The sequence below is a fragment of the Urocitellus parryii genome, chromosome 4, assembly GCF_045843805.1.
Source record: "Urocitellus parryii isolate mUroPar1 chromosome 4, mUroPar1.hap1, whole genome shotgun sequence".
NCBI classification, from domain to species: domain Eukaryota; kingdom Metazoa; phylum Chordata; class Mammalia; order Rodentia; family Sciuridae; genus Urocitellus; species Urocitellus parryii.
Window position 1 is genome coordinate 19,874,000 of NC_135534.1, and position 14,777 is coordinate 19,888,776.

Consider the following 14,777-nt stretch of genomic DNA (forward strand, 5'->3'; position numbering starts at 1 on the left):
TACAGCAGAAGGATTGGAGTGGAAGGAGGGAGGGAGCATGGTGTAATTAATGATGGAGGAATTCGATGATCATTATTATACAAAGCACATGTATGAAGACACGAATTGGTGTGAATGTACTATGTATATAACCAGGGATATGAAAAATTGTGCTCTATATATGTAATAAGAATTGTAATGCATTCTGCTGTCATATACAAATAAAAAATAAAAATAAATAAAAAATAAAAGTTCAAAGCCAACCTGGGCAACTTATGGAGACCCTGTCTCAAAACAAAACATTTTAAAATAAGACTGGGGATGTAACTCAATGGTAAAGTGCTTGCTTAGCATGCAAGAAGCCCTTGTAGGTTTGTTCAATGCACAAATGCAACACACACACACAAAGAGAATTAATTTGGTCTTAGATATAGTAACATGATATGTTTGGTAATCTTGAAAAAAGCAGTTGCAGTAGGGCACAAGGAGCCAAAACCTGATAAAAGCAGGTTTAACTGAGAATGAGAGAAAAGTGATCTTAAATTTTGTTGAGTAATGAGGAGCAGAAATATGGGGTACAAGAAGAGAATGGAGGCCAATTGAGGGCTTGTTTGAAGTGGAGAAATAATGGCATGTTTATATACTTAGAGAAACAACTTGGGAGATATCGAAGATGTAGACGGACAAGAGAATTGCTAGGGCAACGTCCTTGAGCAGGTGAGGTGATCTAAGAAAGAATTAGAAAGGTTGCCTCTCCATAAAACTGGGACTCAATTCTCTATATACCAACAGGAAAGGAAGGCAAAGTGTATGGGTACAGATATTGGTACTGGGGAGAAGTGGTAGATCTCTTTTGATAGCTTTAATTTTCTAAATGAAGAAGCAAGCTGAGAGCAAGGATGAAAGAGGAAGTGTTGGCAGTTAGAGGAGTTATGAAATACTCATCTAAGGCAATAAATGGACAAGGAAAATAGAAAGCGTTTTCTGGGAAGCATCAAGGACCCCATTGAGACTCAGTCCTGATGAAGGGAGAGGCATGTTAGTAGGATGTATACATCCATGTTCAACTACAGATTTGGATTGAATCGAAATTGTAGTTTTTAATGGAATACGATGAGAGTTAGGCAAAGAAGTAATTTAATGGAAGTTAAGTAGGACAAGAAGGAAACACCAAGGAAGCTAGAGATTGTGGCAAGGTGGTAGAACAAAGGATTGCAGGGGGAATGAGGGGAATGCTTTGCTGGAGTTGGTGTCTTCAGCAAGTGAGGTGGAATGATGGTCAGAATAGGATGAATGAGAATGGTAACAGCTAGTTGCCGTCACTGGTAATAAGGTTACACAAGTGCTTAAAATTGGCCATCATTAAGGAAAGGGGGGAAAGAGGAAATTAGTATTTTCCTCAATATCGAGCACGTTCTACTCCTTCAAAAACCAAGCGGGGAAACGAAAGGCAAATACTTTTCACATTTGCAAGCTAGCATCATTTAGGTAACCTCAGCAGGCTGCAGCATCCATGTCAAACTGAACGCGTTAATTTTCACTACACTACAAATTCCTTTCGGGAAAAATCCAACAGAAATCAAAAAGTCCTTCTCTCCTTCCACCACCACACGTGTCGCTGAAGGGTAAAGATAAAGACACCGGGCGGAGATTTGCAGATGGACACCTAACGGCGGAGAGGCGAGCGGAAACTCGGGTTCTCGCAGAGTAACCGAGAGGCCCGGGCTCCCCGGAGGTGGTCCGTCGGGTCGGTTCAGCCCAGCCCCCCGCCCAGTTCGGATTTTTAAAATGGAAACAAGCCCTGCCCCGCCCTGCCTTGAGGCGTCCTCTGCACGCCTCCCAGCCCGGCGCTCGGAGGTCCAGCGGGAAGAGGCGGCTTCCTCAGCGCCCACCCTCACTCTCCGGTGAAAGACCCACAAAGAATCCAGAGACCCGCCTTCCCGGCTTCAGGTCGCAGCACCTGTCTGCCGCTCCGCTCGCCCCGCCCCCGGAAGTGACGACGACTGCGCGGCCCGCCCGTGTCCCGTCGGGCCTCGCGGCGGCGGCGGGAAGATGGCGGCGGCGGGATCCCTGGAACGGAGCTTCGTGGAGCTAAGCGGGACCGAGCGCGAAAGGCCAAGGCGCTTTCGAGAATTCACAGTCTGCGGCGTTGGTACGGAGGTGGCCAGGGAGGGCGCGATCCGATCCTTCCCCTCGTTCTCCTCCAATGGGTCCCCAGATCGGTGACCCTCTCCCGGTTCATCATTTTAGGTGCACATGCCCACAGCCTCTGGATCAGAGCTTCCTTGGCGTCTAACTTCTCCCTCCTTTCCCCTTCCCTTTGTATGGATTGTCAGTTCGTCACACTCTGCTTCCTCAGCTTCCTCAGTATTTGTCATCCTTCGTACCACGTGTACAGGCTGACCAGGTTCATTTTGCAGGGACTACAAATCCCGTGGCTGGAACGGTTAAATACAGTGAGAGTGCAGGGGGCTTTTTCTATGTGGAAAGCGGCAAGTTGTTGTCCGTCACCAGAAACAGATTCATTCATTGGTAAGTGCTGTGTTCTCCAAACCCCACTGGAAGGTAGAATTGTCTGGTGTACGGATAATCGCCACAGTTCCCGAAGCGGCATTCCTGTCGAGTAGTAATCGACACTTAGGAAAAGAGAAAGACTGTTTTCTGTTCATGTTAGAATCGGGAAAATTTGACATACAGAGTTCTAAGAGAGGCACCTGCCTGACAGTGGTAAAAACAGGGAATATAGCTTAAGGGCTAAAGCCCTGAAGACCAATTTTATAATCACGAGTCTATTATGTTTTTATGGTCTTTATAGCTTCATTCTGCTGATGTGCGGTTGAGCTTTTTACATATGAGGCATTGTGCTGGGTACTGGGATGAAATGATGAATAAAAACTATTATTTTCATCATGCAATATGTCGTACTTGTGGAAGAATACGTGTAGACTCACTTTGTGTGCCACAATTTCATGAAAGAAAAAAGACATTAAACAAATGACCTCAACATAGATAAGTAAATACATATTTTCATACTTGCTCTAGGGGAAAAGTGTAATGGCTGTGAGAGGCCAGTGGGAACACTGAACATTGGCAGTGCAGGGAAGGATGTAGAAAGTCATATTTAAAATGAGATTTGAAGGATGAAAAGTTAGCCAGGCACTTCCAGGGAGTGGGAAAGAGCAATTCAGCAAGCATGATCACTCTATGCAAAAGCCTTAAAGTGGAAAGAACTTGGCGGATTTGAGCAACTGACCAAAAGTCTGTGTGGCATAAGTGCTGTGGTAAAATAAAGTGATGTGAGAATGCCAAGGCTGAAGAGAGAGAGGCAGGACTCAGACTGTGAGGAACACTGAGGCCACTTTTAAGAATTTTGGATTTTTTTTTTTTTAAAGAGAGAGTGAGAGAGGAGAGAGAGAGAATTTTTTAATATTTATTTTTTAGTTCTCGGCAGACACAACATCTTTGTTGGTATGTGGTGCTGAGGATCGAACCCGGGCCGCACGCATGCCAGGCAAGCGCGCTACCGCTTGAGCCACACCCCCAGCCCGAGAATTTTGGATTTTTATACTTAAAAAATGATCAATCTAGCCAGGTGCCGTGGTGCACACCTATAATCCCAGCAACTTGGAAGGCTAAGGCAGGAGGATCACAAATTCAAAGCCAGCCCTAGCAACTTAGCAAGGCCCTACTAACTTACTGAGATCAGACCTTGTCTCAAAAAAGAATAAGAGACCAAGAGTCTGCAGCTGCATGAACAAAGGGTTAATAATAAGAAAGAGATAGCCACAGACCAGATCAAGGCTTAGTTGGTTATTTAAGTCTTTGTCCCTGAGATAAGAGGTAGCCACTGGAGTGTTTTAAATGGATGAATGTCATGATTTAAAGTATTGCTGCAGTTACTGTGCTCAAAAGAGAGTAGGGAAGGGGGAAAGGTGGGAGTGGGAAGACACAATCCAGATAAGAGTTGATGATCGCTCAGATGGTGGTGGTAGTCTGTGAGTAATGTTCTGATTGTGAATATGTTTTCAAGGTGAATTTGTTAGAATTCATTTTTTTAAACATTTATTTTTTTAGTTGTAGGTTGACACAATATCTTTATTTTATTTTATTTTTAATGTGGTGCTGAGGATCGAACCTAGTGCCTCACGCATGCTAGGCGTGCTCTCTACCTCTGAACCACAACCCCAGCCCTATTAGAATTCATTTTGCATCCTATACAGCGTGTACCCCAGATTTTTGGCTAGAGCATCTGGAAATTTTAGAGATACTTCTAATTGAGTTGAAAAAGAGTGTAGATAAAATGCAACAAGTGGGTTTTATTTTTTATTTTACCCCTAATTTGTTGAGCCTGGGAATCCTCTTTTGGACAGGTTTAATTTACAATGCCTAGTAGGTAGCCAAGAGAAAGTATTGAAGCAATAGTCAGTAATTTCATAGAGGGTTTGAACTAAAGATACAGATTTGGAAATTGTTGTCATTAGATGGCACTTAGAGCTTTATAATGAGCGTGCTCACCTAAAGAGTGAATAAATCAGGCTTCTGAACTATTGACATTTGAAGCCAGATAAGTAATTGTTGTCGGGTATAGGGTGTTGAGCATTATCCTGGCCTTTATCTACTACAAACCAATAACATGTCCAACCCCCACCCCCATCTTACCTCCCTAGTTGTAACAAACATCTCTCTAGGTAATGCTAAATCCTTGGGAATTCGGTAGAATCAACCCTAGTTGAGAATACTTGTGTAGAAATGAGCTGAGGACTGAATCTATGGCATTCCAACAGTTAGGATGATCAGGAACCTGTGAAAGAGAGTAGCTGCCAAGGTGAGAGTCAGAGTGAAGTGGGCTGAAGCAGGAGAATCGCAAGTTTGAGGCCAACCTTAGCAACTTAGTGAGACCCTGTCTCAAAATAAAAAGGACTTGGGGGTGTAGCTCTGTGGTAAAGTGTCACTGGGTTCAATCTCTAGTACCAAAAATAAAAATCAGAGAGAGTAATGTCCCAGAAGCTAAAGGAAATATTTCAAAAAGGAGGAGAGTAAAAAGTTGTCAGATGCTATATAATTCAGGTAACGAGAGAAACGAAAATTGACCTTTGCATTATGGAAGTTTTTGGTGACCTTGTCAGGATCTGCTCCAATAATAGAGGCTTAAGTGAGTGGGTATAGGACAGCTCTTTCAAGGAGTTTTGCTCTAAGGGAAGCAGAGAAATCAAATGGTAACTGTAGGACAATGGAGACATTTTTGCTTCAGGAAAGGGTCCATTTCATTATTCTGAGATAGATGTGGCCATTGCAAGAGATAGAGAAGCCTTTAACAGTCACTGATGCTGCTGAGAAGAAGGTACCAAGGATAAAGCTACAGGACATTTGACCATCTGTACTTGGGGAATTGGTTCCAGGAACTCTGTGGATGCCAAAATCTGCAGATGCTTACTTTCATCCCTCATATAAAATGGCAGAGTATTTGCAAGTATACATATAATTTATGTATAACCTCTCTAGATCATCTCTGGATCACTCATGATACCCAATAAAATAAAAATGCTATATAATAACTGTTACACTGCATTGCTTAGGGAAGAAGGGCTGTGCGTATTCAGTACAGATGCAGTCCTCTTCACCCCCCCACCAAAAAAGAAAAATTTTCAGTAGTTAGTTGGTTGAGTCTGCAGATGCAGAGTACATGGATTGAAGGTATAGCTATAGTTTCACAAGGGTGACCAGTTTGTAGAAATGGAAGAGAAGGAACAATGTCAGGAGGAGGAAAGCAGTAAGATTTAACAAATCACAAGTTTTAGTTTTCTATCACTGTATGGGCTTGAGAATATCAACTTATAAATGGTTTAATATGGCTCACAATTTTAGAGATTCCAATCCAGGATCAGTTGGCTTTAGGGCCTAAGTTGCTCAGGTTGGCCTTGAACTTGGCAATCTTCCTGCCTCAGTCTCCCACATTGCTGGGATTACAGGTATGTGCCACCATGCCTGGTAAGTGGTCTGAATTTTATCCAAAATTTCCAAATTTGAAGCATTCACTTTGGTGTGGGTGTGTGTGTATGTGTGTGTGTGTTTCAGTGCAGCAGTTGTTGAGAAAAGCATAAACTTTTTTTTTTAATGTCTTTTTTTTCCCCCCACAGGAAGATCTCCGCAGATATATTGGAGCTGGTGGAGGAGTCACTGGACCTAAATCTGTTGAATAATGCAGTTCGCCTAAAATTCCAGAATTGTAACATCTTACCTGGAGGGGTTTATGTCTCAGAGACCCAGAATCATGTGATAATCTTAATATTAACCAATCAAACAGTGCACAGATTACTTTTACCACACCCTTCCCGGATGTATAGGAATGTAAGTTGGTTAATTATAGTATCTTATTTCTCAAATTATTCTAGTTCTCAAAAATTAAGTCCAGGAACAATATTTTTTGGAATTGGGGAAATTTGGATTTGTTGTTAGTCCTCAACAAGGATACTTTGGTAGTTACAATTTTAGATAATCAGATACACATTTTAAGTTCACAAAATAGCATTCTTTAAAAAGAAAGTTTTTTGCTATGGGCATGATGGGCACTCCTGTAATCACAGCAGCTCAGGAGACTGAGGCAGAAGGATCGCAAATGCAAAGCTAGCTTTAGCAATTTAGTTAGTTCCTAAGCAACTGAGCAACCCTGTCTCAAAATTAAAAAACAAAAAATTGAAAAGATGATGCAGCCCAGTGGTTAAGCATCTCTGGATTCAATCCCTGACATGAAAAAAAAAAAAATTTACTTTCTTCTGAATCTTAATTTTTTTATTTTAAAAGTTTTTTTTTTTTTTTAAGTAATTGAGAGAAACTAAGCAAAATTCAAAGTTATTGTGACTTTAAAAGATTTTTCTTTTTCATTACTCATAGGAGTTGGTAATCGAAAGTCAGATGCAGTCAATATTCACTGACATTGGAAAAGTTGATTTCAGGGATCCTTGCAACTATCAGTTAATTCCAACAGTACCTGGACTATGCCCTAATTCTACCACCTCAGCAGCCTGGCTTAGCAGTGATGGGGAGGCGCTGTTTGCTCTCCCATCTGCTTCTGGGGGCATCTTTGTTCTTAAACTACCTCCTCATGACATTTCTGGTAAGAATGGGAATTGAGCATGGATTCAACTTTAATCAAGAAATATTGGGGAGGCTGGGGATATAGCTTAATGGTAGAGTGTCTGCCTGTCATACATAAGGACCTGGGTTCAATCCTCAGCACTACGAAACAAAAAAGAAAGAAATACTGGGTCTGAGTAAGCTCATTTGTAGAGTGTTTACATTCATGAGGCCCTGGGTTCAATCCTCAATACTATAACAAAAAGAAAGAAAAAAGAGATATTGTCATGAAAACAGACCTTTGGCTACTCATGAGAGTACACACCTGTAATCCCAGTGACTCAGAAGGCAGGCTTAGGCAGGAGGATCACAAGTTTGAGGTCAGCCTTACAACTTAGCAAGATCCTATCCCAGAAGTTTTTAAAAGGGGATAGGGATATACCTCCATGGTATAGCTACATCCTGAGTACCGTGGATTCAATTCCTAGTACCCACGGGTGCAAAAAACAGGCCTTCTAAAAGTTTGACACCACCATCAACACAAGAATTGCTTCTATACTGCTCCTGCATTGGTTGTTCATTGTTTACCTAATGAGTTCCTGATGCTTTACTTTTACCCAAGGGGTTTTGGACAGTGGGTGAGGAACAATAAAACATTGGATTATAGAAAACATAAATATAAGACAGCCTATTCTAAGTCCTCTAGTAGAAAGGAGTTGACTAGTTGTCCACCCTCAGATTGAGAATTTATAATTAATGGAATAAAGGTTATCTACTGATATCCAAGGCACCACTATCTCTTCCTGGAGTGTTGAATTAGCTTCCTAAATGTTTCAACAGATTTCTTTATCTCTCTTCAGGAGTTTCTCAGGCAGACTGATGCATTTAAAACATTAGTTGATACATGTCACTGGACTGCTCAGAGCTGTCCAATGAGGGTGTTTATCTCCACTCTGAATAAATTGAGTCCTTAGATTAACTTACAGCACTCTGCTGCTGCCACTCTGACCTTGTCTTTTTGTGCTTTCCCTTCATCTCTCCAGTAGCCACATGCTTTCTTACAACTCCTTAAAACACTCAGACGTACTTGGGGCATTTGCCTGGGATAGCCAGCTACCAGTTCAGTGTCACCTCAGTGAGGCCTTCCCTCACTACTTTTTAACATTCAAACTCTCCTCCCCAGAAACTCACCAGCAGTCTTCTATACTCTTTTCTTATTTTTTTTTTCTGTACTTGTTACCACTCTTCTTAATTTAACTCCCCCCAATGAAATGTAAATTCCATGAGTAGTTTATTTCGTTTGCTGCTGTCCCTAGCACCTAGAACTACCCAGCACGTGAAGGGCACTTTGTTTTAGCAACAGTGAAATGATTCTGCTGAGTGGTAGCAAAGGTTACTGTCTGTAAATGGCAACATGTTCCTAAAGGTGAAGTTAGAGTGACAGCAGTGGGGCACGTAAGCAAAAATTAACAAAACATTTTGGGAATTCATATCTATTTTTTAAAATATTTTTATAGTAAGTGAACATTTATTTTATTTTTATGTGGTACGAGGATCAAACCCAGTGCTTCACCTGTGCTAGACAAGTGCTCTACAATTACTGAGCTAGAGCCCCAGCCCAATATCTATTTTTTTGATGCAGTAATAATTTATTATATTTTAGGGTGACATGTAGAAAAGGTGCATCCTAAAACTGTCAATACAAAAATGTAGAAGCCTGTCACCTATTATAAAGCCTTGTTTTGTTATGTCATCTTGCCTTTGGGTTTCTCTTAAGTATGATCAAGAGTTGCTTTGGCTGTTATTGCAGGTATAGTGTCCATTGTGGAACTGAAACAGAGTTCAGTGATGCAGCGATTGCTCACAGGGTGGATGCCAACAGCTATCAGGTAAGTGGTGTCTGGCAGGTAAATCAGAGGGCCTGGGGATATAATCTTTTTGCACTGGTCAGCACCTCCTTGTGTTTATAGTCTTATTCCAAGGCACACACTGCACTGGAGAGAAGAGTCTACATACCAGCACATTCTGTCTGAAGAAAAATCAGACTGCAGTGTCTGTTTTATCTGTGATTGGACTTTGACAGCAGAAACTGGCTGTTTATATTCCTACAATATTCGGTTTGGTGCTCTGCCCTAATTTAACCAAAACCAATTTTGTGTAAAATTGCTGAAGTAGAAAGTTTTTGAAACTTTATAAAGGAAACAATATAAACTGAAACAATATAAAAGGTAAAGTTTTTATTTGTTATGTAGAACCTTTTAAAATTTACTATAGTGATTGGTGTAAGCCAAAGAAAAGTGTAGTTGTCTTATTTCAGTTGTCTTTCTCCTTCTGCTGAGAGCATGTGTTTATAATTTTATTATATCTCCTGAATTGCAGATTCTAATGATCAGATTATTTACAACAATAAAATTCTAAAATTGGGCCTCGTGTTTTTAGGGGTGATCAGGGGCCTTCAGACCGTGCACTCAGTCTTGCTGTTCATTGTGTGGAGCACGATGCCTTCATCTTTGCCCTGTGTCAGGACCACAAACTACGAATGTGGTCTTATAAGGTAAATTCAACACTTATAATTACAGTTAGTTAAAATGGGATTGTGAATTTTGAGAGAAGATCATTTGGCTTGGAAATTATGGTCATTTCCAGATTCAGACAATTCATTTAGCTTTGCTTTCTGTACATTTGCCTCCCTTTTTTCTTTGTCTTTTAATTTTGAAAATTATGAACCCTACAAGAAAGTTGAAAGAGTAATACAAAATATACCCTTCACTTAAGAGCAACAAAAGTGTTTTAAAAATGCATATTGATAAAATAATTTTTAAGATTTACCAAAACAAAACAAACAGCTAGTGATTTTATCTATCAGGCTGAAGAGGTACATTTTATCTTAACTCATTAAAAACAAAAAATCTACAGCTCAGCATGATGGTGCACACTTATAATCCCAGGTACCTGGGGGGCTGAGGAAGGAGGATTGCAAATTCGAAGCCAGCCTGGGCAGTTAGTGAAACCCTCTCTCAAAAGTAAAGCGCTCATGTACACGATCCTGGGTTAGATCGGCAGTACCAAAAAAATGTTTTATAGAATGTGTTTTTCTAGCCTGTATATTCTTTGAATGTGGTCTATTAACTCTTACCTTGGGCAGGACCAAATGTGTCTGATGATAGCTGACATGCTGGAGTATGTCCCTGTGAACAAAGACCTTCGGCTCACTGCTGGAACTGGGCACAAATTGCGACTTGCTTATTCCCCTTCCATGGGACTCTACCTAGGAATATACATGCATGCTCCAAAACGAGGACAGGTATGGAACAAATAAGATATGTATGAAGTTATTCTGCATGTACTGATATGGAGAGTAACTGGGCTCATTGTACCAACCTAGATGTTTCAAGTGTTAAATTGAGGTAATGGTGGTTTGGGGGTTATTGTGTGATTTAGAAGATCTTGAAGGGTCAGAATGAAAGGAAGTAGAGTTTAAAGGAATAGGAAAGGAAAGTTAACCAAAACTAAACAAGAAAGCTCACATTTGGAAGTATGGGTAAAAAAGAGAATGCAATTACTAATAAGGAAGTTTAGTATTATCAAGTAGTTTTGGGAAAGTTAACTTTTAAAAATAATTTTGCTCATCAACCAGATGCCAATTGTTGTATGCAGGATGTAAAGCAATAGTATAAAATAAATAAGCAGCTGTTTGTTGGGTATTGTGTGTTTGGCACCGTGCCAGGCCCTGGATGTTCATACATTAATAAAAGCAAACACTCAGACTGAGCTTACTGTGGGCTCATTCACTGTGTGTGTTATCCATTTATTCCTAATAATATTCCAATGAGTTAGGGTTTGCCTTCCTTGCTGCTGGAGCTTTATTTCCCCATACTAGGTCACTGTCCTGCCAAGTGTCTCCTCAGTCCTATTTGGGCTCAGACCCTTTGATGCTACTGTGCCACTCTTGTGCAGAGGACACCCTCACTACTCTACCCTACTTTCCACCCTGCATCAGACTTTCCCAGCATATAGTAGAAGCCATCTCACCCTACTCCTGCTGCTCTGACCCAAGCCAAGCCAGTCCCAAATGTAGATGCCTGTTACTTCTTTAGGTATATGGGTTTTGTGGGGTTTTTTTGTTGTTGTTGTTGTTTTGTTTGTTGTTGTTTTGTTCTTTGTTGTTATGTGTATTTTGTTTTTTTTTTGGTTTTTGTTTTTTGATGCTGAGGATTGAACCCAGGACCTCATGCATGCTAGACAAGTGCTTTATTGATGAGCTACATCTCCAGTCATTCCTTAGGCTCTTAATTCATCACACCAGGCCATATCGCCTTCTGCATGCCTGCCCTTCGCTTGCTGGTATCCGCACTCCCTGTGCTGGGACATGCCTGCATAGGTGTTCCTTTCAACCTCTTTAGACTGACTCCCCATGCCAAACCCCTCCACACCACATCACCCCTGGGCCAGCAAGTACACCTACTCTACTCTGGGCACCTAATGGTTTTAAGACTGATTGTGGAGGAACAAAATGAAAGGAAAGAGGATGTCCTCATTCTTAAAATTGTTTTCTGATGTTGAAGCCTGAAGGGTTAGGGTGTGAATCATTCTTAATCATGTGAATATGTCACATAAAAAAAAAATCTGTCAGTTGATGGACTTTTGTGTTGTTTCTGCCTTTTGGCTTTATGAACAATGCTGCTATAAACGTGTTTGATAAGTGTTTATATAGATGTATGTTTTCATTTCTTTTTGATATATACCCAGGAATAGTGGAATTGCTGGACTTTTTTTTTTTTTCTTTGTAATACTGGGTATTGAACCCAAGGGTCACTCAACCACAAAACAATATCCCAGCCCTTTTTATTTTATATTTTGAAACATGGTGTCCCTAAGTTGGCAAGGCTGGCCTCAAACTTGTAATCTTTCTGTCTCAGCCTCCTGAGAAGCTGATATTCCAAGTGTGTGCCACCATACCTGGCTCAATTGCTGGATCTTATGTAACTCTATGTTTAATTTTCTGAGGAACAACCAGAATGTTTTCCAAAGTGGCTGTACCATTTTACATTGTCACAGGTAGTGTATGAGGGTTCTGATTTCTTCATATTCTCATCAACACTATTATCTGGGTTTTTCAATCCGTCCATCCTGGTGGGTATGAAGTGTCATCTCCTTGTGGTTTTTTGCATTTCTAAGCGTCTTCAAGTGCTATTATTTATATATCTTCCTTGGAAACATGTCTATCAGAGCATTTGCCCATTTATTAAATAGTGATATTGATTTGGGGGTTGGGATTGAACCCAGGACCTTGCTACACACCCCCAGCTCCTCTTTTTATTTTCTTTTTTTTTTTTTAATATTTATTTTTGAGGTGTAGATGGACACAATACAATGCCTTTATTTTTATTTGGTGCTGAGGATCGAACCTGGGTCCCGCCTGTGCTAGGCGAGCGCTCTACCACAATCCAAGCCCCTCTTATTTACTTTCTTGATGGTATTCTTTGAAGCACAAGTTTTTAACTTCAATGAGGTCCAAAGTATTTTTTTGTTATTGCTTGTGCTCTTAGTGTCATACCTTAAGAGGTCTTTGCCAAATCCAAGGTCATAAAGATTTACTCCTGTTTTCCTCTTAGCGTTTTATAGTTTTAGCTTTTACATTTATGATTTTTATCCATTTGTGTTTTATACATATATATATATATATATACATATATACATACAAACACACACATACACATATGTGTGCATGTGTGTATGTGTTGTGTGTGTGAGGTAAGGATCCAGTTGCATGCATTCAATTGTTTTGCATGTGGATATCCAGTTTTCCCATCACCATTCATTTGAAAAGATGGTCCATCCTTTTCCCATCAAATGGTCTTGGCACTGTTGTCAAAATTGCTTAATCCAAGACATAAGGTTTTATTCTTAGACTTGATTCTAGTCCATTGATCTATTTGTCTTTGTGCCAGTACCTACTGTCTTGATTACTGTTGCTATTTTGTAGTCAGTTTTGGCATCAGAAAGTCTTGGGTTCTACATTGTTCTTCTTTTTCAAGGTGGTTTGGCTGTTTATGAGTTCCTTTCGATTCCACATGAGTTTTAGAATTAGCTTGTCACTTTCTACAAAAATGTCAGCTGAAATTCTGATAGGGCTTGTGTTGGCTCTGTAGGAGATTGAAGATTTTGTCATCCTAGCAATACTGTTTTCTGATATCATGAGCATGGGATGTTTTTCCATTTGTCTAAGTCATCTTTAGTTTCTTTTTATAATGTTCTAAATTTTCAGAATGTAAATTTTAGGTATCTTTTGACCATGTATTTTATACTTTTTGATGCTGCTGTAAATGAAATTGTTTTCTTAATTTCATTTTCAGGCTGCTCTTTGGAAGTTTTTAGAAATATAACATTTTTGAATATTGATATTGTATCCTGCAACCTTTTTTTTTTTCAGTCGTAAATGGACACAATACCTTTATTTTATTTATTTATTTTTATGTGATGTTGAGGATTGAACCCATGCCTGATGCATGCTAGGCAAGCGCTCTACTGCTGAGCCACAATCCCAATCCCTGTATCCTGCAACCTTACTGAATTCATTTATTAGTTCTGAAAGATTTATGGTGGAATTTTCTATATATTAGGTAATGTCACTTGCAAATAAAGAAAGTTTCACTACTTTATTTCCTTTACAATATGGATGCCTTTTATTTCCTTTTTTTTTTTTTTCCTTTTTTTCTTGTCTTTCTATTTTGTTTTGGTTTTGTCTAAATACTCTGGCTCCAGTACAATGTTGAAAAAAGTGGTAAGAGCTGGTATGTTTGTCTTAGTCCTGATTTTTATTGCTAAGGTGTAAAATTTGTTACGTTAACTATGAACTTTTCATAAATGCCCTTTACCATTCCTGTTGATAGTGTTTTTATCATGCCAGGAGGTTCAGTCTGGTGCCACAACTTTGATTCATGTTAAGAAACCAGTAATTTGGGCTGGGAGCGTAGTTCAGTGGTAGAGCACTTGCCTGGTGTACCCAAAGCCCTTAATTCAATCCCCAGTACTGTGAAAGAGAAAAAGAAATCAGTAAATGTACCCACCATTGCTTTTGCATCATCAGTGCAAATACTGACACAGTGAAAAGGCAAGTAATGAAGTATTATTTTGAAGAGGGGTTTAACTTCACCAACCCCCTGAAGGGTCTCAGGCACCCTTAGGAACCTGTGGACCGTATTTTGAGAACCACTGCTCTAATGGAGTTAAACTCAGATTTGAATGTAGTATTCCAGGAGTATATCAAATAGAGCTGAGCCATTGCCTCTTTTACTTTGAGCAGTATAGTTCTTAAATTAATGAAACCTAAAATTAGAGTAGCTTTTTTGGCAGCCACATAACAGAACTAATCTATTCAGATTATAGTAAATTTGCAATTTTGGGAGTGGATACTGGAGGTGAACCCTGAAGCACTTCACTGAGTCACATGTCCAGTCTGTTCTATTTTTTTATTTTGAGACAGCCTCAGAATTAGTGAGGCTTCTCCCTTAGTTGCTGAGGCTGGCTTCAAATTTTCGATCCTCCTGCTTCAGCCTCCCAGTCACTAGGATTTCAGGCATGGCTATAATTTTTTTCTTTCTTCTTCCTTTTCACAAAAGCTGGTAGTCAGTGGTTTGTTTCCTCTCTTATTTGCATAGTTTGTATTTATTTTTTTTATCTGTTATTTTACATCCATTCCCGTTCATTTCATTTGTTTCTGG

At 39.9% G+C, this 14,777-nt stretch overlaps 1 protein-coding gene across 3 annotated transcripts in view; it reads left to right on the forward strand.

Moving 5' to 3' along the window:
- The first annotated feature begins 2,008 nt into the window (after nucleotides 1-2,008).
- The window catches only part of Nup160 (nucleoporin 160), a 54,444-nt gene continuing 41,675 nt past the window's right edge, over nucleotides 2,009-14,777 (forward strand). For 2 of the 3 annotated variants that reach the window (XM_077797455.1, XM_077797456.1), the window contains exons 1-7: nucleotides 2,031-2,131; nucleotides 2,400-2,511; nucleotides 6,117-6,327; nucleotides 6,871-7,093; nucleotides 8,864-8,942; nucleotides 9,493-9,607; nucleotides 10,199-10,357. In XM_077797455.1, coding sequence (XP_077653581.1) covers nucleotides 2,032-2,131; nucleotides 2,400-2,511; nucleotides 6,117-6,327; nucleotides 6,871-7,093; nucleotides 8,864-8,942; nucleotides 9,493-9,607; nucleotides 10,199-10,357 — 999 coding nt within the window. In that variant the 5' untranslated portion in view covers nucleotide 2,031. Of the gene's footprint in view, nucleotides 2,132-2,399; nucleotides 2,512-6,116; nucleotides 6,328-6,870; nucleotides 7,094-8,863; nucleotides 8,943-9,492; nucleotides 9,608-10,198; nucleotides 10,358-14,777 lie in introns of all 3 variants that reach the window. The other variant, XM_077797457.1, reaches the window with a different exon arrangement.